Genomic DNA, 24,955 nt, shown 5'->3' with positions numbered 1-24,955 from the left:
TGCGTGCCCGTGTGTGTGCATGTGCGTGTTTGTGGGTGGGTGATGGATGGGGGATGTGTGTGTATATATGAATACACAATCATACGTATATAAACACACATCATTATCATCGTTAAGTGTAACAGGGTTAGCAAGCAGTACAAGTGAAATGACTCTGCCTTTCAGACAAGGCTAGTTTACTGTTATTGGGGTCTTGTTTTATTAGACTACCATATACACTTTCATAAATATTGCTGACAAAGTTCATATGCAAGAACGGAACATTTTTCTTACTCCGATCGAAGATGCAATAATCAAATCATAAAACACAAAACCAATAGCCAATCAATGTGAATAAGTCTGCCCATAGGCTTAATTCAAGCAAGCCATTCACTGAGCTATGTGATGGATCTGTCAAATCCAATACAGCATTACAGACATACTAGCAACATCAAGTGAACATGCAATGACAAAATGACAATACGCCCCACTGCCATGCTTTGACTTGTTCTACCTTGTAAATATAAAACTTGATGACTTTGCTAGTTTCTCTTACTTTAGACTTGGGCAGAAATCTAACTATACTTTTATTTATGTTTTTTAAAAACATTACATGGAAGGTGAATAAAAGCTGTACAAACATTTTATTGACATCTGACTTAGTGTCTTTTGCACATCCTTACAATTATTTTTTCCAAACACTATCAGTTTAAAGAGTTTGGCGGGCAAAGCTCCAGAATGGTGAAGAACAGATATAGACCAGTAGGTCCCCTTTTATCAGTTATAAGAACTGGAAAACGTATCAAAAATATTTGAAATATTGGAAAGTTAAACATGATTTTTGGACCCAGTTTTGCAAAGCTTCAAAGCTTCAAATCTTTAAGTGCAATTTAGCATGATGATAGATCACACAGCATAAAAATCCAATTCTAAATTTTTTTTAAGTTGTATTCAGTGACTGTATAGCTTCATGAATAAAATAAAATGTACCTTTTTGTTTTGTTGGTTTTGGTTTACAATCCTAAAACAATTGGAGAAATCTGCAAGGAAGGTCTACCTCTGTTGTGAAATTATTGTTAGGAGTACGTGATTTGTCTTAACAAATACTTAGGGGTTTGCACTGATTTGTTTCATGAGATTTCCTTGCCACCTGATTCTCCCCTGTATACCTGCTCTTTGCCTATTTCCAGCAGTATTTCCAGCTGTGACAAACAAGGATACCATTGCATTTCTTCACAACAGAGCTCTCTCCCAGCGATCACTATCCATTGACTTGGGGTATTGATTCTGGAGTCCCAAATCTTTCTGTTAACCTTTATTTTTAATTTACCAAAACATGTCTTCAATCTAAAGATTTCCTCTTTCCATCTCCTGACTTAAGAAGAATGTCAAATATGGAAGATTGCCATTCATTACGTATGTGAGCTGTGACCAAAAAAAATAAAGCTTTTCTTATTTTTTACATTAATATGAAGTAGTATTTCCATGATATGTTACTGCTTCGATAGTACGTACTCACTGGGCCTCACTCCATTTTTCTGGGCATTGTTTGCACGTAAACAGTAAATATATTTCATGTGTAATTAAATTAAGTAGGGGCTCAAATCAACACTAAATTAAGTGTATAAGAGATATGAAATCTTCAATATTGTCAGAGGACAGCAGATGATTATTGCATTGAGAAAAAAAGATGCAAGCAGTTGTACTGAACTATTTCAGCACTTTCAATATTAATAATTCACAAAAGTTGCTAAATTAAATTAATTAAAAAATGAATGAAAAGTTAATCAAATTAAGCAAACTGTAGTCGTGAGTAATCAGAGGTATCCATGTTTGCACATAGTTTCCCATATGCAATGAAATGTTTGAGCAGATTGTTGTGTGGTTTGTTCTCTATGCTAGTTTTAGGATTCTCCCATAAAGAAATTCAGTTACAATATTTGTAATTAAGACAAGAAACCATATTCAGTTGGGGGAAGCAGATTGAAGAGGAGGGTTAACCACATTTAAAAAGAGAAGCTAAATTAAAAAAAAATCCAAAAGATACCAAATTCATTTAAGATATTTAAAATTATGCAAGCAAAGACAGGTTATTACAATTCTAATTATACACAAAGTGTATCTGAAAACTAGACATTTTGTCAAAAAAATAATTAAGGGTTGTAAGAACCGCATTCCTACTGATGCCATCTCAAGCTTCCTTTACAGCATTTAAGAGCACTATCTTCTTAGACAAATCCTGTACTTTTTTTGTCAGCATAACTCTTAGTGATGTTGACTCTCTAGCCATAGCAGAACATGTGACCAACTGATGTTTTATCTTACAGCATTTGATTTGTTTTATGAGAAGGTACATTAATTCATAACTAAAGCATTTAAAAGTCATCTTGATAGTGTTCCGTTTCTCTACGTAACATATAGGTTTTCAGAAATTCATTTAGTCGTAGGAATAAACACCCTATAAAATGATCCAGGGACACCTGAACGATATCTGGCAAAAAATAACTAACCACAGGAGATTATTTATAATTTTGTCCTTTCAGTTTACTAAGTTTTTAGAAGCAGGAATTGTTTTTTATTATAAGCTCACAGAAGAATATTAGAGCTGCGACGTGCTAACACGCCTTTGTGGAAACGAAATGAAACTACTGAGTAGCACTTCACCTTTGTAGGTTACCCTAAGTAGAAATAGTACGTCGCGAACAGAGTGCGTACAGCACGTATCTAGTTGATATTACTGATTCAAAATTAATAGAAAGTAACTTGCTTACCTGTCTGACACAGCATGCCTCAGCCACACATGCAAATTATTTTATTCACATAACTTTAAAAAATATATCCTCATTACCCAGAATAAGCATTTGAAAGGCAAATATGCATGCATAGCATTGTAACATTCATACCATGGTACTTTGTTCTAAAAATACAGAATCCATGAACAGCATTTCCATCTAAGAAATAGTTCACTGAAATTTCTTAATCGGTTGATTTCTTTAAGAAACAAACATGTAAAACAGTGTCTAATTTAGCATCTAAGGAAATTTTTCAGTACATATTCAAGACTTAAGAAATTATGATTCCAAGGGAAAAATTTCTTATATCAGGAATTGAGAAGTGTGACCTTACTTCTCGCTGCTATTGTGAAGCAAAATATATGCACGTATCTGTCTTTCACAATATACATCCTCACTTTACGACTGTACACTCTTCAAGGACTTGAAAAGTATTAAAGATAGCATAGGTTTTGTTAAGGGTACAGTTGATGAAGAAAACATAGGATATTCTTTCATTTCATTATGAAATCATGTCCACACACTGCAAAGAGTTAATTATATGCAATTTGGCAAAATTCCATTCCTAGTGAAGTCAACAGCAATTTAGACATTGACTTCAAAGAGGTCCCAATTTTCATCTTGCCAGAGGACAAGTTAATTTATGTGACATCACTTTTAGTTTATAGAAGTTAAGTCTTTGCATGTTACTCTTATGCAGATTTTAATAATCTTTTATTCCTGGTACTATTTCCACCAAATGTGGTTTACATTTTGGGGAGAAAAGTACAGACCAAAAGAAGAATAACCGAATTTTTTTTACTATTTCAAAAAAAATCAAATGCCTGGAAAGAAAGCAAATGGGAAAAAATATTATTTTGCCTTGAATAGTTCAAGCTTAGACACAGTTCATTCTCAATTTCCACTGACTAAAACAATGTCAATGAGAACTGAGGGCACTCAGTAGGTTCAGGTTCTAAATCAACTGAAATAATACTCCTAAGAGGAATAATGATCTTTAGTAGCAGACCATCATGAAGCTGTACATATATTTATCTACATTGTACAAGGGTCACAGACATTAACTGGATGATCTACAGCTTGGGAATGTGCACATCTCATGCCTGATTCTCAATTAAAGCCTAAAATCTCTCAGTTTATGGCTATTCATGGATTATCATAAAACAGCCTGCTTTAGGTACCACAATTATCTGCAGAGCAACAAGACAGTTATGAGACTTCAACAAGGCAAATTTATAGAATCGTCTTCAACTTCCACCGGTCAAATCTTTATTAGCAGGAAAGGAGGTCTTACCTGTCACTGTAGGCAGCTGCAGTGGCAGTGGCAGGCTGGGCATACCGGTAGGCAGCATAACCACCCTGAAACACAAACTCACGCTCTAACTGGATTGCTACAGCACCTTAAATAACATTTTGCAAAATTTAGCAACAACCGAAAGGGTACTGTCATGCTGTAAGTTCAGGTAAGGGGTTAAATACGTAGGAAATATTTCAGTGAATCGTTACGCAAAATTTATCACCACAAACTTGGTCTTGTTAAGATTTGTCCCAGAGATCAGGAGAAAGCAATGAACTGCATCCATCAGCGTAAGCTTTTTTACAATACTGGATTCGTCCACAAGTTTCCAAGTAGCAATTGTTCTCATGAATGAGGTGCATACATATTAATAAAGCTGAACTTAAAAAGAAAAACTCAGCTAATAATCAATTCTTTTTTTTGTTCTCAGGTTTGGTTGATTAAACCTATGAATTTGTGCACTCAATTAACACAACGTTACATAGGTTTCCAATTTATACATAAAATTAAAATGAAGAAGCAAAATTCTCTTCTTCCATGAATTAACATTCAGTTGTATGTAACAGTAATTGCAGCTGTTCAATTAAGCAAACAGGACAAACAAACACACATTGGAAAGGAATTGTGTGCAGTGATGCATTGATTATCAAACTGTGAAAACAGCAGAGCTTCCTGTTCAATGGACCACGGTGTTATATCAACCATTTCAAAATGATCTCAGCATGCCAATTAACAACCAGAGGCCAGTCTCCACAGATAACACAAACACGATTTACGTCCCAATTAGAATTCACCACTCCATAATCCTTGTATTTCCTTTCCCACCTTCCCCCCCTTAACAAAGAGCTGAATAAGAATGTATCAGATCACTCAGCTTTCATTAAAATTCACTCTTTTGCTAAAGTGTTCGCTTTAATGAATTGATTTTTTTTTTTTTTATTTGAATGCTGCATTCACACAAGATATTATGCTGACGCATGAAAAATAGGTACGAAGTGTCAACCTTTACTGTAGTAGTGCATTTTTACTGCAGGAACTTTTGTGGGGTTTCTATTTTGATTTTACAAATAAAAATTCACTCTTTTCAGAAAAGCAATTTCAACTACTTTTACAAGCCATTTCCCCTTCTACTACTTTGCTTGGTGGAATCGCTTTCATCCCTAACAGGTGTAAACCTTTCTTTGAAGGTTTGAAGCAGGTTGGTTTTGGAAATCAACCACTCGGCCGATAACGGCACATCACCCCAAGAACAAACATGTTTTACATATACTGACAGCTCATCAGAAACTCCAGCCTTTGAATTGTTGACTGGCTTGAGGAACGTTCGTTCTGATTTTTTCAAGTGCCCAGACAGAGGACAGTACGTTTACCCCCGGCTCCTGTCACACCCCACTGGAGAAGGGCCGGCGCTTTCGTACTACGCTACACGCGCTCTCTTATGCAGCAAGCGCGGCACCGAGGGGACAGACTTTCTCATTTCAGATCATTTGATTTTTATAAACCAATAGAAGGCTATTACTGTCAAAAATGTATCCTAGGCATATATTGCTTGCAGGTATGTGCATACAGGCAATCAGGTGTCAAAGAACGTCACCAAGTGCAAACTGGGCCAGTAAACAGCGAGGCTGAGAGATGATAACGCAAGCCGCGCGCTTGGTCTGGCTTCTGCTGCTGGGAGAAAGGTGAGAGGTTATACAAATTTATCCCTTCTCCCCTCCTGGGTTTTTAAGTGCTAAATATTGCACCTTTTTTTTTTTTTTTTTTTCCTGAGTGCTGCTGATATGAGGGAGCACAAATGGTCAAAGTATAAAGACGACATTAAACTTGTTTTCACGATCCAGTCCTGAAAATGTGTGACAGACTGCGCCTCATTCCGCAGTAGGACATGATTCTGTTCGCCTCATGTACGACTTTTTTTGCCTGTCCCGCAGGTCATGTCTCAAGCCCCTTATTTAAAGGTGAGAGTCACTTCATTTCAGGCCAGCTATGCACGTAATGGCTCCCACCGTGGCAGAGAACTGCGAACGGGCCACCACGAGAAGTATCAATGGTTTGATGTTCTTAATCAGACAAAAATGAGATAGGCTGTTCACAAACTGGTTAGTATTAAATCTGCAGATTGTAGATGCCGTGAGGATTGTTTTTCTGTCATTTATTTAACTATCACTAAAAATGGGCGAGTATGTGAAGATGGACCCTTTCTTTCTCCCTAAATAGAAGAGTTACATTCCTTTTATGCCTACATTTTGATTTGCATTCATCAAAGAATTGCTGCTGAACAATGAAGCTCAACTCTGAACTTTATTAAGATGCTTTGGATTCAAGAATCGGAATGAAATTTCTGAGAGTCCTGGAAAGACTGAGTCTCAAGCAATAAAAATAAAAAGAGATTGAAGTTACTGAACTTGCACGAATCCTTTAGAGATCTGAAATGCAGGATGCATTTGCTTATCGGGAAAAATAATAATTCCCTATCAGCCCATGTCATGATTTCACATTTTTAATATAAGCTATCATATAATTACACGTAAAAACATTCTTAAACCCCTGAACTCTAAACTTCTGTGGCAAGTTCTACTTTACACTTTTTCTCTATTTTTCAACGTGGCTGATATCTTAGATGAAGAATACACTAGTAATGTTCACTACATATACAACTCGTGTAATATATTAATCTTTGTGCCTTAGATTGTATTGCAAAATAAAATACTTAGAACAAAATTATGTAATAATTACATCATAATAGATAAAAGTTCTCAGTTCCTATGTTTTAGAAATGTTTTAGGAATGCTTTCCCCCCCAAGTACATTTAAACAGAAAGTACCTGACTGTTACGCTTTAAATTATTATTTTGAAAATTCAGCTGAAATAATAAATTCAGCTAAAATAATTAAAAGATGTCTGTGCTCCCATATTTGCTACTTCCAAAAGAACAATAACACAATATTACAGCAGCTTAAGTTCTCTTAAAAAATTAAGTACAGCGTCAGTATACTCACAGTCCAAATACAGAGATATCTCTGACTGGCAAAAAATACTGAATGGGACACTCACAACAGTCACTGTTGTATTTCATGGGATATGAAGAATATCTGTGATTTTGTGATAGATTCTAAACAATAAAATGCAACTGGTAGCCTGCTCTTATTTTTTATACACACAGACTCTATTTTCTCATATAATTATTTGAGTATTAGTATGAGTTTACAAGAGTCTACATTCAGCAAAATGAGTTTTTTCCCACCACTTTGTCATACCTGTGGTAACTTACTGCCATACACAGGCTCTTGCAAAACTGCTCTATAAAGAAAGAGAAATGTAATGATTTGAATGAGGAAAGAAGGATGGCAAGAAAAATGAAGGAGTTTAGACAACTTCCTCAAAGCCACTCATTACAATTTTCCTTTCCTTTCCTATACATGTCTGTGCCTCAGAGAAACTGAAAAAGAGCGGTGGGATCCAGGGAAGGTCAGTAGCCAACTGCTACAGAGAAAGCTTAACTCATTTAGAAAGAAGTTGCAGAATGTTTAGATAAGATACAATAAAATGGAAATGAATGGAAATAAAATGCAGCTGAATTTTTAAATAAAGTGTCTATACCAGTAGTAAGACTAATTTCCACAAAAACGAGTTATACAATTGCACATCTATAGATGACAAAACCAGGTATACATGTGTGCACCTCCTCCTAAAATACCTCCTTTTTATCTCGATCTCAGCTGTACTGACAATGTTTATTAAAGACACAGATAAACTAAGTGACTCTAAACAATGGTTTTTTTTTTCATTAGTTTTTCCTATCACTAACATTTAATATTCTATGTGAATGTTGAGAATTGGTTTTCCTCAATTTTTATTCCCTATACCTCCTTTTTCTCAAGGATCTCAAAGTATTTTGCGAACATAAATTAATCAAGGTTCAAAACCCTCTCTGGTTTAGAATTATACCTACCTTATTAGCTAAAAATAGAGAAATGGGATTAAAAATAGCACAAATGATACCCAGCCCTGCAGACTATAGAAAGTATTAGCAGTCATTTCCTCTTCCTCCACTGATAGGATACTGAGGTTTAAACAGTATGTGTTCTGCTCAAAGCATAAAACTTTGACTGGGAGAATTAAATATAAAATATCCATCACCTCTTTCTGCTGGCTCAACTTCTGGAACAGGCCTATGTGAAAGGTTCATGTTATTTCTATATTCTGCTCCCAGAAGTATCTGTTGCCTCAGAGCTCTTGGTGATACATCCAGACTGACACCCCTTAGATTAATTCCAACCAAATACAGTCACCAGGAGTGATCTAGCATTTTTTTGAATGTAGTGTTTATATCACAAATAAAGATCAGAGATGAAAAGACATTTCATCGCTAGATCTGAAAATTTTGAAGAAGGTATCCCGGCTGTTCCAGCACACAGAGCACTAGGCGGAACAACCCACTGCTCCTTGGGGACTCTCCTGCCCTCGGAAAAGTCATTTCTCCACTTCTTGTTCTGTTTCTGTGAGTCACAGGAAACGGCACATCCTTCCACTTACAAAACACAAAAATCTGTGGTTTTTAAAAGAAAGACTTTGAATCCTTGCTTTTCACATGCAAACAGTGCCTTTCAGGATATCTGATTGCATCACCAGAGTTCTGCCTAGTATCAAGGGAACGTTGCTTAGATCATTACACCTGCTTTTTCCTTGGGAATTAATATGTGCTCCACCCTCACTACCATCCTACCTTTGAGCTAAAGGAGATGGCAATAGCTCTTGATAATCTCGTTCCATACCCCTGATCACAAAGCAGGTCTTATTGTTGATTAGCAGCTCAGAGAAAAATCTTAAACCTATGCACCTCTACGTTGTCAGGGGCTCTCACCAGCTGCACTCTCACAGGTCCAGAATCCTGAGAACAGGTTAGAAAATCTTGCTGTGAACAAGACGACTGACCAACGTCCATGGTTAAACTGTGTTACCAAGGGACTTCTGAAGCTGGTCATGCCAGAGTGTGGAAGTTTCTCCTATTTCTTAGCCTTCCCATGTTTTAGGTGTGGCTTGAAGACTGACATGTTCTGAAAACATTCTTTATGGCAATGGTGTAAAAAAAACCCCAAAACCCAACCGCCCCAAAAAAACCCCAACCGAAAAAACGCCCAAATGCACAAACAAACCCCTTCAAAACCCCCAAACAGATGAAAGATAAAGTAGAGCGATAGTGCAGAGCTATTATTCTAACTGCATATTTCTGCGTCTGCTACTATTTTTGCTTCATTTTGTGGAGTGTATTTTCTTATTTTCACAGGTGTCAATCTTCATCTAGGAACTTCTCCGTTTGCTGGCAGGCAACCTTAATTCTCTTTTAATGACTTTTTCTCTTAGTGAATCAATACTTAATTTTAAAAGGTCTTCCTTACTTCCTAATCATCTCCTTTATTTTTCCTACTCAAAGGCACATTTAAAAAGGAATTCAATAGCTCAGCTATTTCAGAGGCATTATTACATTTCACATAGCACTATATGAAATATAGAATATATTATATTATATCTAGAATCATGGCTGTTGATTTTTCATTTTAGACTGTACTTTCCACCTATTTTTATATTCCTATTCTCCTCTATTCCTCTGGTTAGTATTAAGCAACTCTGCTGTTGTTCTTTCTGTGTCTTCGCTCCTTCCTTTCCGCAAAAATCTAGCCACGAAAGGCTATAGTGATAGCTAATTATGAAAAGGTTGGCATGGTCCGTATTACTGCCAGTACTCAATGTAATCATATCAGAATGAAACCCACTTTGATATACTTGTTACAGTATATTTTCGGTCTGCCTTTTCAGTACCATGTTCCTTTTGCTTTCTGTGGTATTTTTAAGGTTCCTTTCTCTTCAGTCTACTATTAAAACCTATATAGTTTAAATTGTTTTTCTCCTTTTTTCACAAAGCTTCAGCTCTGCAGTTAAAATGAAAAGCTGAGTAGAACTATGTCATAATCAATTGGGATTTAATAAATAACTTGGTCTGCTGCAAACTAATACACTAAGAACTAATACACTTGTAAGGATTCTTTTGATTGATGCCAGTTTTCTATCTCTCTCTCCTTCCCCTGCAAAATGTTTTCTATGCAAGAAAGAACAAATGTGGGGGAAAAAAAAGAATTCTAAAATAAGAAGCTTTGCAGGTTATAAAAAAATAAACACATTTCTAGAAGAGTGTTTTAATTCTGTCAACTGCTGTAAAGGTAAGCATGCTGCTGCATTAAGAGAACTAAGAAATGCAGTCAGAAATACAAGGCTGCACCTGAGTGAAAACCAATGCACCAGTACAGTTATTCCATTTTCTAATGCCCATGACTATTCCAGACAACAAAACTGAGGCTACACTGGAAATTAGTAATTTCTTTGGTATCTTCCTCATTGAAATCACTTTTCATTTGGAAACAAAATTTTCAAGTCTGTGAGAGGGTGTGAGGCCACCTAAAAATAACATTGTCAATCATCAAAAGAGATATTCCTGCTTTTCAGCAGCAGTGGGTTCCAAACCCACAAACTGTTACATGAACATTTAGTTCCCACCTAGACTATCACATTAAGCAATCCTGAGAAAGATGTCTTGTTGCCTTGCAGATTTTCAAGTTGGTAAACTGAGCAAAATGGATGTCACATTCTTTTGACAGTCTGAAGAAATACGAAAATTGGAAACCACACTTGAAGGAACTCCACACTGTACCACGTATCCTATATAGCTGAAAGATTCAGCAGCAATGTGTTTAGGTGAGATTAAAGCAGCATACTACACTTGAGTAAGCCTTTGGCAAATGGGCGATTCTCATGTGTTGTAAACAATATGTTACTGATAACATCACTAAGTACTTAAGTACATAGGAAGAGAAATTTAACCCATGCTATTTTATTTTAAATACATTTTTAAACTACACAAATGAACTTTCAGATAAGCATAAGCCTCTTTCTACCCCTATCAGAAAAACAAAACCCATAAATTCAAATTGTTTTCCTTCTTTACATAAAACTTATTTAAAAAGATCTGTTCCCCTGGAAATAGTTCTAAAAGATTGCTGATAATGAATACAAGGAATGTTTTCTAGTGCTAGCTATTGAATTTTTAATATTCATACCAATTTCAACTCATCCATCTCTCTGTATCTCAACAGAGACAGTACAACCGAAGTACAAGTAGGTTAGATAAAGCTGTCTGGTGAAATAAAGATGATACCAGTAACTTAGAACCAGATTGCTTTATCAAAATAATAACAAAGGTGAAAGATTACTGGAGTATCAGTAACACGGTTTACATCTACACAATTTAAAAAAAAAAAAAAAAAGCCTGTGAATATAGGGTATAAGAATTAATTATTTTCGAAGCGTGAAATTCAGCCTCAACCATGTGAAACCTCTTGCATACTCAGATATAAGCAGCCTCTTTGTACACCTCCCAGATAAAAACTTCAGTGTCGGTAAGAAACTTAAAAAAATATTATTTGAAAGGAAATTGGTGACCAATGAGGTGAAGGAGGTAAAAATGGATCCAGGGCTACAAATCTTTACTAACAAATATAACCACTTCTTACACCATGAGCAGTCTCTACTCATTTCATTTAAATTGAAACAAGTGGATTTTAAAAGAGCAGATGGAAGTCTACTCAGATTACAGACAATACACAGCCGTATCTTAAACTTACTATGTAATTAAGCTCTACTATCACCATGGCACTTACGTGTAACCAATGTTGCCTGGATTTGGGAAATCTATATCTCTTCATAAAGTATTTTCATACTTCAGTTATTAATAATATTCAGCTTGCCTTGTTTTTTTAAACGAGTTTTTGGGGATTTGCAGAAGAAGGTTTCTGCTTTGGTTTTATTTTTTCTTTGAACTTCAGTTTCGAAGGGAGACACCCCTTCACACACGCACACACATTTTTCACATCTTTTTGCATTCATTCAGCATTTGATTGAAGAGTTAATTCAGCTCCACTGAACAATGATAGATGTAATGAACAGAAAGGTCTTCCAATGTGAGAGATATTCTTCTCAATTCTTTCTGACAGGCAAGGGATGGTAAATAGACAAAACAGAGTCAAGCTAGGCAGCAAACTTGTAAAAAGAATGACTCTGGTAATGTACAAGGACAGCATGCACATCAATGAATACTTACATAAATGTCTGCACCATAAAATCCATCCTGGTATACAACACTGCAAGGATGCACACACAAAGAAAAACATCCATATTAGTGCATTTCCACATGCAAATGCCACCAACCCCTGCACAGCTGAGGTTAGTCTTGTCACAAGAACAGAGGGAGGGGGGAAGGAAGGCACTCTTCACATTGGTTAAGGAGGTTGGTAGTAATTATCAGAAGTGAAACTGTACCGAATACATCATCTTCTAAAGTATGCCAATTGATCAGAGAGGCAAAGCATGGCAGGATTGGAAAATACTTTTGATAAGGTTTTGAGGGTTTTTTCCCCCGTTTTGTGTTTTTTAAGAAATCACATATTGGCAGCATTTATTCTATAAAAATTTTCAGTGGCCAATCCTACAATCAGTTTTAATACGTTAATGAAATGCTAGTTCTTGACCTACTACTTTTTGTCCTGCAATTATATCAACCCTCTGAAACAAAGCAGTTGTTGTCATTACTTAGATGGAAAACAAAACAAAGCATAGGTTTATATGGTGAGAGTAATGTATGAAATAATTATACTGGTGGTATTCTACCCATTTGGTCAAATCTCAATGCCAGAGAGACGAGAGTATTCGTAGGTGCTGCATTGTTGGCGTGATACACATTTCCAACAGTGACAACAGGTCTGTTAAGAATGTCATGGCGTTATTCTTATTAAAAAAAGCATTAACCTTCCTCACTTTATCATTTTGCAACTTTGGTGAACATATCAATGGTTCTGAGCTCCCCTGCAGTTTTGGTTGGATACGTTACTACCACTGTAGTATTGTTATATTGCTGTTAACAGTTAACCCAGAGACTGCTGCATTTCAGCTCAGATAAATCATCAGTGTAAATAGTTCAAATTTTGGATTCTAAGCCCTTCAGGATAAATGACACAGCATGACAAATACGGTTTAAATGATTACACTAAATAAAATTGAAACTACACAACAGTGGCCTACCAATTACACACATAAGTCCTGCAATTTTACATTCATTTGGAAGTTCTGCATCTTAAAATGGGCATTTCCAATATCCAAATCAACCCAAGCTGTTTCAAGAGCTAAATATGAGAGCACACAACGGGTTTTTTGCAACAATATTTTCAATTTAGGAATATTATTATCTGGGAATAATAGTTATTACCAAGTTGCTAGCCTAAGCTGTTTTCAATTCCAACAAGAATTTTCATGTCAGAACTAGAAGTGATCTACTGGGGTCAATGACCAAAACCCACAGGCCCAAGCCGGTATGTGGCTAAGTCAGAATCACTTGAGAAAATCATAAATATGCACACATGCACACAAACCACATTGATAAAACCACATTGATAAATAAAACTGTGCTATAGAATAATAATGTGTGAAAACTCGGCTCCACTTAAATCACAGTCTCTGCTATTTGCTTCACTAAGGTCAGACCTTTATTCCTGTATTTTTCTATTTATTATGTCTGCAGAGCAAAATATGCTAAACCTGAACTACTACATTGGTAGCTTTCAGAGAGCTTGCTATTTACATTGTAGCGTCCCTTTGGTTTGGTTTTGATATTCTGATTCTTTTAAAATACTCCATGTTTTTCTCATACCTGTTTGCACGTTAAGAAATTAAACATTCCACATGACTGTGAGGTAGAAGTACGCAATCATGAACAACGCAGAAGGAGTTTTATGAGACGATATACAAATGATACAAAGTTTACTGAAGATGGAGGCCCCACAACCCCCAGTTCCTCACATCCCTGCGCAACTTGTGCTGGGAGGAGGTGGAGGGGTTGGGAATGAAGGAGTGAAGTTGACCCTGGGAAGACAGGTGGGGAGTGCTTTAGGTTCTGTCTTTGTTTCTAACCATCCAACTGCATTTTAATAGGCAATGAAGGAAATTAATTTTCAAGTCAAGGCTCTTTTGCCTGTGATGGTAATTGGTAAGCAATCTCCCTGTCTTTATCTCAGCCCAAGAGCTTTTCCATCTTACGTTCTCCCCCTTTACTCTTGAGGAAGGGGAATGAGAGGGAACTGGGTGAGGGTCTGGCAGCCAGCCAAGGTCAACCCACCACAGTACATTAAAACGTACTACTTTCAATTACTATTAAACATTGCTCTGCAGAAAATAACGCTTTTGAGAGAGTATGTGTCAGAAAGGGGACCTTTTTCTTCTTCCTCTTGGCGATCTGTGGCTATACAGCAGAGATGTTGCAAGATGGATAGGGGCTGGTACCCTTTGAATTCCCAAGTGCAGATGGCTGCAACCTTGGATAGGTCACTTCATTCCCCTGGGCCTTCCTTTTACACATAATGCTCAGTCAGGTGCAGACAGAAACTTGCTTTGAGTTCTGAATATGCAACTGCTTGATAAATAGCAAAAGAAGTACCCAACACTAAAATGAGACGTGAATGCATGACTCTGTCATTACACATGGTCAGTGTTAAGATGAAGTGACAGAATCAGGCAAATGATCATAACATGCACTATGAAAAGATATCAGCTGATTTCATCTTATTTCCTCCATATGGTCTCGTAATATGATAGTGATGTTAAATATAAGACCTTCTGCTTCTTTTGAAGTTTCAAAAAAAGTAATCCTTCACACTTTCATAGATTTTTTCAGAGAACATTTTCTCTACTCACTGTCCTTGTCATTCGTTGACTCCTGCGACTGAATCTTACCAGTGGAGTCAAATGTATTTTCTAACAGCACCCTTCATCAGAGGGACAAAGTGTAAAACACCAAGAGGTATGTTTTGCTCTTGTGCTTTTCTTTCCTTCAGTACATAATTTTCCAAAGGGTAATTTGCTTGGCTTATCATCCCCTTTTCTCTCTCTGAAGCTGTCGGCAGAAAACAGATGATAAGTCTCAAGCATGGGAAGAGACTGAATGCATCACACAGGGACCTATCTCACCACAGCTCCTTTTATACTTTACATTCAAAAAATGGTCTTGGCAGACAGATAAATTTTGAGTTGCCTGTAAACCAACACAGGGTCTGGAAATAGCCACTCTACTGAAATCTGAATTACTTCACCCAGAAATGGATGATATGTTAATGTGCTCCCTGGAGGCATTCAAATAAGAACAACAAATTTGAGGGACTTATTCAGTTGTATTTTATGATTTTATTGTGCTAGGAAAACTCAGAAAAGAGAGAAATCTTGATTCAATAAGAAATTGTGCATCTAAATTAGAGAATATCCAAAATTATTTTTCTATAAACATCAATCTGTTTTCTCACCAACTATTATACATGTCCTTTGTATGGTTTTAGCTGCTTTATTTTAGTTGCTGTGTCTTACAATCATTTTTTGTAACTATATTAAGACAAACTCTTTACTAGTTTAGATTCCACCTTTACAATATCCTGGGAGGACTACATCTGTCTTCATTATCATTTTTCTATCCTCATCTTTCAAAAGGATTGGGTTGAATAATCTATCAATGACATAAGACGACAGTTCTTGACTGCACAAACCTTAGTTCAGTAACTTCATAGCAGCTGAGTATATATGGCCCTGAGCCATACACACAATCTGTACAAGTTAACATAAATAACCTAAGGCAGATTAAGTGCACGGAGCAATTGATTCAGGGTAACAAACAGGCATTACAATCATGATTTCATTCATTGCAACAGAATCATGGTTATAGGTCACTATTTCCCCTCCATCACAACTAAGAGAAAGCACCTGAGGAACAAGAGTTCTGTTTTCTGGTTGCTGGTAGATCACCTTCACTGTCCTACACATATTTTCCAGTTTTTGGTCTCAGAAATCACCTTTCGTATGAATCCTTCATGAAACAAATAATAGAAGAGAGGCAACTACAACCTTATTTAAAATAAATCAAAGAAAAGACAGATTAAAGTAACACCTTTCAACACTCTAATAACACAGCTTTCACTGTTGTAAACATAGAACTGAAACTCCGGCATGAGGCCGATTCAACTGTTTAGAATGTTCTCTAATTCCGGGCTCTTGTCTTTCCAGTTTCAGCATTGGCTGCCCCAAACAAGTTATATTATCTGCTTTGGGAAATTAATTGAGGGCATTGCTGCAGAGAACAAATCTGGAAGACATAAATCACCATGCGTTGGCAAAACACATCTTCTAACAGTTAGTTACACATATATACAAAGTAGAGTCCAAAGTAAGGAGAAGTTTCTGTGAGCCCAAAGAAATGTATCTGGGGAAAAAAACCATAATCACCCTAGTAGATGTAGTAGCTTATATTAATTATCCTTCCTTCTTAAATTCAGAATAAGGTGTTGGAAAATAAAGCTTCTTTTTCATTTTGAATCAGTTAGAAAGTAGCACTTCAAAACATCTTAACAAGGAGGAATAGTTTCTGAGTAGTCTCTGTTACTTCTCCTCCACAGTCCCGAACCTCACAATTTTATTGGGGTGGGGTGGGGTGTATTATTCTTTTCAAAGAGAAAAAAGCATATTGCTATCCCCTGTTTTCCCAGGAAAGCCACCAGCAGTAGAGATATAGACTGAAAGCTAATTCTCTGTTAGCTTCATCACAAATGGAAGGAGCGGAGGAGAGATGTGAAGACAAAGCCATCACACAATAGATTTGTGAAGAACTTGAGGCAAATGATGCTGGAAGAGAACAGCTTCTCATCAGTTTTACTAATACTGCTGTCTACTACTACTGCCTGCTATACTACCAGATACACAGTGACACTGGCTTTTCTTAACAGCAGTATAAAGATGGAGCATCATACTCATGATGTTTTACCATTTGGTGAATGATTTTCAAGAATGCTGAGCTACTAGTTGCTGCAGAGTTCAAAAGCAATTACAGGGAGCACAATCAGATCCCCTGCTTTCGGGAGTTTGCCAAAGGGAACAAAACCTGCTTCTGTAAATACTGCCAACTGCATCCAAAATCTGTCATAAGAGGACCTTTATTAGTAGCTTCTGCTTTGTTAGGACATTTCTTACACCATTAGTAGGCACTTTGTCACTAAAATAGATAATCCTAGAAAGGCACAGGTCAAGCCAAGACGACGTTGGTTTTGGTTTTTATAGTGATGTCTTTTTTCTTTTTAATCGTTTAAAAATTATTTTGTACAAAACAGTATCTCGCACCCAGAGAGAAGCCTGCAGGAAAGGTCAAAGACGTAGTAAGCTCAAATCCTGCAGCACAGTGCTGAAGCTGAGCTCTCCATGCAATACTCTTTACATTTCACTATTCAGTTTTCTCACACAAATGAAGCTTTACTCCCTCATTTCACTTTCAGTAGGTTTTTATGGTACACACATGAATTATACATATAAAGTTATGAGTAAGCTACACATTATAGTATTTCAAGGCATTAGAAATTATGCCACAGATGCCAAAAATGAAGTCTTTTCCATGAGCCAATAAACAAGACACTATCTCCAGGAATTAGTGAAATGCCTCACTCAGAAGTAAAGGAGCCATTAATTGTTTATGTAGTGCTATGTATCTCAGGAAACTGATTTCATTTTTAAATGACATATTCTAAAGCATGTGTGCTGTTCTTTGATTTATAAGAAAACAATGGCCTCAAATATGGCTATAATCAACAATTTTCCTCAGACTTAGCAAAGTGTGCCACATTCGCTGTTTCCCAGTAACCGTGAGGCACAGTAGAAGAGAGCTTTCCACGTGAATCGCACTAACCTGATTTGCCTAATGACCACAAGATCCTCTAGATTTCCTTACAGCCTGTGACACGTTCCTATTTCTTATCTTTGTCGACAAACAGTTTCTAAGAAAAGGTCACAGTCAGTATCAACCAGGACACCAGCGAAGAACAACCACCTGAGATTCAAGGGAGGCTGAGCAGAAAGAAGGGTTCGTTACAGAGCGGGGAATCCCGAGGCAGCGCTGCTGAGATAAACACTGGTGAGCAGCATGTCAGACCAGTCCGAGAAATACATGTTCTTAGATTTACAGTTGATTTCCAAATTTAAAGCAAAATGATTCAGTTTCGGTTCTGAAATTTTGCAATATAAACATGTAAGTGTGAAGAAGATTATTTCAGATCGAGTATTATATTTTATTTCAGTTATAAGCTTTCTACTAATAAAAAAAAAGAAAAAGGTAATTTCAAACTTCAGTTTTATATTGTTCACTTACATGTGGGTGGTTCTTTAAAAAGAAAAGTAGTATTTTTCTAACTAAACATTGGTGGAATTTCATGTAAATTTATAACTACAATTATATCTGTCATTATACAAAATAAATGTCGTCTTTTTTTTCTTTTTTAATGATTGAAAATATTTTAGTATGAAACTGCTTGCTTGGCTCTAAGGGTGGGCTCCTTCCTTGAGTGAAAAATGAGAAATTGCTACTAAATTAATTGCAAAATAGCATTCAAAGCTTTTTCCATTTTTCTTATCAACAAATGATATTCCATGTTGTTTGCTTCTTTCTGTAAGCTGATTCATTCTCTGTGATCTCTTTATTATCTCGGTAATTTTCCTTGACACCTGCTCCCATTGTGACTGAAAACCACATTCTTAGAATTTATTTTCATTGATTAATGATTTTTTTCTGAAGAAAAATCCTTTTTGTTTCTTTGATAGGTCAGAGTACATAATGGGTGAGCACAGAACAAAGCATAACAACGAAATTCCAAATTGTACTATTGTATCAGTGAAGTTACTAGCACAAGATCTAATACACTAGGCCAAAGAAGTTATTTCAGAATAAAACTTTATTAATCTAGCTGTGGATCAGTGCAGTGGAGGTATGTATTATTTCTGCACTGACCCATGAATTATAAAAGTTAGAAATTTGTTTTGTGCGTTGGAAAGCAGTGTCTTATTATAAAGCACAGGTGGACGGAGAAAATTAAACCTAATATCTGAATTAAGACCTATCTAAATTAAGACAAAGCTTACTAATTGAAAACTTTTGCAGAGTGGAATTGTGTTAGAAAACATACTGACTGGCAAGGAGAGCCCTAGATTACCAAGAGTTCATCTCAGACAGCTAGAAGTCATCAGAACAATGAGATGATGTGACTTCTTAATGATGCAATGCATGGCTCCCTCTGAAGTCAGCTTTAAGGACAGGTCATGAAGGTAGAAGGTGAGATTGGTCCAACCTAACTGTCCAACCATCCTGCAGAAGAATGTAGGAGTGCTGAGCTGACTTCTTGGAACCCGGTTCTGAAACACTGCTGAACCTGACTGTATTAACTTACAACAGGAGTTCACAGCGCTTAGATATCTAACTTACTACCTAAAGATGCTGAAAGTAAGCTGTACAATTGCATGAGAGTATATATGTATTGCACTTGGAAATTTAATTCTTCCTGCTGAGTCACTGTACTAACTAAACTATAAAAATTTATATAACACACATACACACACAGAGCACCCACATGTGGCTCCTTAAATTAAAGCAAGTTTAAGTTACTTACTGGTCTGAAAGTATTTACTCATTTTGCAAATACTAACAAAAAAAAGTATTGTCCAATTAAAAGACTATATCCCACATAGCTGGTATATATTTTCTTATATTACTTTATGACTTTGTATTAAACTAAGGTATTATGTTCATTACATCATAAAACTGGTAATAACCCATGATGTTCTCTCACTACATTTTGTACACTGTGCTCAAATTTAAAATTTCTTTTTAAGCTAAGTTGAGATGGAAAGAGTCTACTTTATATGCAGGATCCATTTTGTAGCTGAGACATTCAGATTAAAAACTTATTCCCATCATTGCCACGTACAAATAAGTGGACTAACTCCAAAGGAGAGTCTGGGCAACAGTAGGATAACTTTGGTGGGACACCATCCTTGTCCAAAGGTAACTCAGGCAATCTTCAAAACTCATGGTGTCTTCCTCCAGTAGCAGTAATATTGTTTTGCTTATTAATTTATTATTTTGCTTATTAAACTACACAAAATACTTAAATGAAAAAAATAGAATATACATTTACAAAATAACCTGATTCTGTGGCATCATTTGTATATTCCCTGTTAGAAGATCTTATTTCTCTGAGGTGATAACTGTCCAATGTGAAGGAATGGTCGAAGTGCCTGTCCTAAATATCCCTGAAAATCTAGGTGAATTGCTGACTGACTAGATTAGCAAACTTGTCTAAAAAAAGACATGCCTTTTGGCTTAACAGAACAAAGGCTTCATGAGAAACTGAGGGAAGTAGCGAAGGGCACCCATCCTCCACCACAACCAAGCAGGAGGTCAGGGTCACAGCACAGCCTGGTGCTGCAAGCTCCCTCGTCCACAGGGGATGTCCTCAGCGAGAGCAGCTGAGCTGCAGGACAGGATTTTAGCGAGGGCAGAGAGATCGATCACCTTCACTCAAAGCCTTTGCAAACCCTTCCTGCCCCTTTCTCAGAAAGCTTTGGTTGCTCTACAGAAAGGTAGTGGCACATCTACTTCAAATTTTTATGACAAAATACTATTCTGGCCTGGGATCTGCTAAGTCTTCTGATCTTCCAAATGTCCCAATTTCTTAATAGCTGAAAAATCTTTCGACAACATTAGGGCTTTTAAATAGCATATGCAGCATACAAAACCTTTCTGTGTCGGCATTTACAGAGCTACTGAAGAATTTGTTTCTTCCTTCTTTCCCTCAAAAATATACCTAAAAAACCCAATCTTCTGAAATAACAGAAGATTATCGAGTTTCTAGAAATTATTACTATGAATTTCTCTCCTTTGTTCCTTAGTTTACTACTTGGTTTTAGTAAACGTAGGTCACTGACAGTTAAATCGTAAGGTATTATTTAAGCAAATGTACTGAAAAACACATGGCCCTGAGAGAAGCACCCCATATTTCTATCGTGGTAAAGATGTCAACTAGCATAACTAAACATACTACAGTAAAATAAAATAATAAAAAAATTTACACCATTAAGCCTTCAAGGTCCAGAGACAACTTTCAGTGGATGATTTGAAGAAAAAGAAGTTAACTTGATCCAACCTCCTTAATAACCAGATGTTTGCAATCATCAAAAATATATCTTTAGCTGAACCAATTTCTCTGTTCCAAAGCATTCAGTTTCTAAGAGCATTTACATAACAATATGTGACATCTGAAATGCTTAAGGCCACCAACCATGGCAGTACAAATTACAGTCATTTTTCAATACTCCGTGCAAGGTGCACCACTTCCAGCACCGGCATCGGTTGCATGCTGCATTGGTTTCTGCGGTGGGACACGATCAGCATGCACCACAGTCACAAACAGTTCGTAGCCTTTGGAGATTCATGCTAATAGGTAAACGAGGCTGATCTCCTTACCCGCCGTAGGCTGGAATCGGAGGAGGGGGGGCTGCTGCACGAAACGTGTTGTACACCGTGCGACCTCGGCCTCTTAGGTGCGCGCCTCTGTAAGCAGCAGCCGCAGTTGCAGCAGGGTAGGGAAATCCTGGCACTGTGAAGAACAGAAGAGGGATGTAAAATATTCAGATCAATCTAGTGCTTCAAACCAAGGGTAATGTACTAGCATGTTTGTGCTTATATTAAAGCTTGCCTATACCTGGATGAGGGAGTTGGCAAATAAGTAAATTATTAGTCTTTTAACCAGAGGCCTCAGCTTTTTACACAAAATCTTTGTATGTAAGCAGGAGACAGCAAAGCTGACAGGAATTTAGATGGCAGCATCATAGGTGGCTCTGAGTCTCTCAGAAGACACTCATTATTAAAAATAATGTTGACTGTTTTAGCCAACACTGCTACCAGGAGACTCTTGAGGTCCAAGTCACCCAGTTCAGGCTCAAATTTCTATCATCAGAGACATTGCCATCACACTATTGCATCTACCTTCAAAAGGCAGCCCTGATTTGAGTGGAGGTGAGACGTTAGATGAGGTGACCTCCAGCGATCTAAATTATCCAGTGATTTTACCAATCTAACAGAGCTTTACTTTTGTTCAAAAGTCGATTAGTAACTCAGCCTTAACTGTGTACCAAGGGAAAGAAAGACAGAGCAAGAGTTTTCTCAGATTTTGGGGGTGTACTTTGTTCATAACAGTACTTGTTATTTCTTCAAAGGCAAGAGTTGCGTAGTTTGGAAATATCTATATGAATTCAGATAATATTCAGACCCAATAGAAAAATTTAGACATATAAAAAAGAAATTAACTAAGATATTTTTATATTATCATTGCAACTAAGTGTAAACATTAATTACCAATCTATGTGAGACTTAAAATATTTTAATCAGAAATTGAACAGTAATATAGTACTACTTAGAGGTTTGGGGTTTTTTTCTGTAAAACATCTGTAAAACTTCTCTTTTCATAATTTTTAATTGAAAAATAAAAGGGAAGCATTCCACTTTACTTTCTCTACTATCTTTTTAACTAATACTTCATTAGTTCATTTCTCTTTTGTACATATATTTACGTCCTGTTAACAGGTATTTTGGAGTTAATTCCAAATGTGAGACAGAGAAAAAATCAAATCCAGCTCTGTTGGCTCTCAGGTTACTTCAGTTGTGCTTCACTGTGTTGAATATTTTTCAGTATGTAAATAAAGAGACAAAAGAAATAAATATTGCTTAGCAAAGCCCTAACAAGAAGCAAGCAAATGGAAGTAATGATGTATAAACTAGTAAGTTTTTCAAATCTGAAATCTGAATTTATTTCGATCCACATTTGTCTTTTATCTGTTTTAGCATTAATTTTTAAAAGAAACCTTGAATTTGAAAAAGAAAATGAAAAATTCACAACTTGTAGATGTTGCTGGCTAAATGCATGAATGAAAATACTGTAATTATGGCAACTTCTCCATTATTGCCTTGCTACTACTAGGTCCTTCTTATTGCCAAAAAGGTTGTACAGTAATCCTGCAAAGATTTGCATATCTGCAATACAACACAAAACAACCCTATGACAATGCACTTAAATGAAAACAGTCTTTTAAAAAGTGCAAATACCATATTTTTATTCCTCTTTCTGTAAAAAAAATACGTGTCATTTAAGAAGGCTTAAAGAAATAGAGTCATGGAAAGCATGACCCCCCATTTTGGGGGAGAAAAATGAACATATCTATCATATACTTGGAAGTTTGGATGCTGCAAGTACTTTTGCGTATGCAACAACATTGAATATTGAACAGTACAAATACAGTAGTGCTAGAATCATGACCTACTGCTCAGACCATGTAACTTTTGTCCTTTTCATTTTCAAGTAAACACTAACAGTCTTGCATACAAATAAGTACAACGTGCATATGAAAATGTAAAAGATAATCTTCAGCAGACTAAAGATATAAGCAATCATTACAGTAACCAGATCTACAGGCTACGCCATAGTTCCTCTGATAGAGTGGACTGTCTCCCCATACTAACAGATAAAGAAAAGGTGCAATGCTCTAATAAAATTTCAGAGATGGAAATTAGCAATACATGAGGAAAACATGGGGGTTGGACATCATGGCATCATTGTTCACTTCTGTCCCTTAGAGAATGTATTTACAAATGCCACAAGCTGGAGACTTCCTGTCTTGGCTTAAATTAGGTGATGCACACAACATACGTTTTAAATGGTCACTTATCATAACTATGATCACGTCTGTTACTTTGGTAAGAGAAACAATGAAGTGGACTTGTACTCTTCAGCACAGAAAGAAGTGACTGTGGGAGCTATGACAAAGCTCCACAATCATGGATAGTGGAGAAAATATGGGAAAAGGTGGCTCTTCACACAACCTCTAATTAAGCCGCCATGGAACTTTCTGCCACTGGATGTTATGGATGTTAAAAGTTTAAAAGTTTATGATTGAAAAGGATGAACAAACAATTTCTCTGCAGAGGAACAGTACAAAGACATCACTTCTGATTTACAAAAACTCTCCAAATTGGACAAAGCTGACAGAAAGTTCTAAGAACTATATACCTACACACTAGCTCCAGTCTTACAACCTTTACAATCCAGCTTTTGCTCCTTTCCAAACACAGGGTATTGGATTTACTGCAGAACTAATCTAATCCAGTACGATCAGCTTTGGCATCAGAGTAATGTTTAGCTGCAGTCTGCCTGCATTAAAAAAAATTACTCCTTTGCACCTGCTAGATGGTCATTTCTAGAAGCAAGTTTCTCCAATAACTTAAGAGTTAATTTGTGCCTTTAAAAAAATAATAACTCATGCAAATACATAAAAACAAACCAACCAACCAACCAACAACAACAAAAACAACCCCACAACAAAACAGTGCTGAGAAGAGTTTGCTTAAGTAAACGGGGAAAAATGGACTTGAGAGTCTGGCCAGGAAAACCTGATATCTGAAATGGTGGATATCTTAAATGATAAACCTGAAGGCTGGTATTCTGTAGCTAGCTTTAAAAACCTGTAGTCTTTAGGGACACCCAAACTACCAAGATTTTAAGAAATTTCTTTGAGCTAAAAGCCACTGACAAAAAAAAATAATGAAGTCTGACAACCTTTGAGCAGTTTGGGCAACTTCTTTGCTTACATGTGCATCTGTAGTTCTCTACACGTTGATAGAAAACACTTTCACAAGAAAAACAGAAGTAGTGGCAAAGAAAACCAAACCAATTCAAAAAAGTCTAAGCTCAAGCAATGCAAGGTATCTAACAGTGTTGTGGTCTTGCAACATATGGTCTGGAAAGTCCTGCTCCAGGATGTGTTTCAGCAAATAATTATTTGTAATTAACATCTATGTTTGGCAGTATTTAAAGCAGTTAAGTTGTCTTCTTTCAGTGAAGGGCTCAGGGTCCTAGACAATCTTTCCGCTCTAGAAGGT

General features: G+C 36.5%; 1 protein-coding gene across 50 annotated transcripts in view; it reads right to left on the bottom strand.

Moving 5' to 3' along the window:
- RBFOX1 (RNA binding fox-1 homolog 1) overlaps window positions 1-24,955 on the bottom strand; it is a 906,682-nt gene that overhangs the window by 28,266 nt on the left and 853,461 nt on the right. For 46 of the 50 annotated variants that reach the window (XM_075767625.1, XM_075767578.1, XM_075767602.1 and 43 more), the window contains 3 exons: window positions 21,488-21,620; window positions 12,221-12,260; window positions 4,066-4,130 (listed from right to left, as the gene is read on the bottom strand). In XM_075767625.1, coding sequence (XP_075623740.1) covers window positions 4,066-4,130; window positions 12,221-12,260; window positions 21,488-21,620 — 238 coding nt within the window. The remainder of the gene's footprint in view (window positions 1-4,065; window positions 4,131-12,220; window positions 12,261-21,487; window positions 21,621-24,955) is intronic. The other 4 variants (XM_075767597.1, XM_075767600.1, XM_075767592.1 and 1 more) reach the window with 1 other exon arrangement.

Source organism: Balearica regulorum, chromosome 15 (genome assembly GCF_011004875.1).
Source record: "Balearica regulorum gibbericeps isolate bBalReg1 chromosome 15, bBalReg1.pri, whole genome shotgun sequence".
Taxonomy (NCBI): domain Eukaryota; kingdom Metazoa; phylum Chordata; class Aves; order Gruiformes; family Gruidae; genus Balearica; species Balearica regulorum.
The sequence above is the reverse complement of the archived record's forward strand: the minus strand, read 5'-3'. Positions and strand labels throughout refer to the sequence as shown.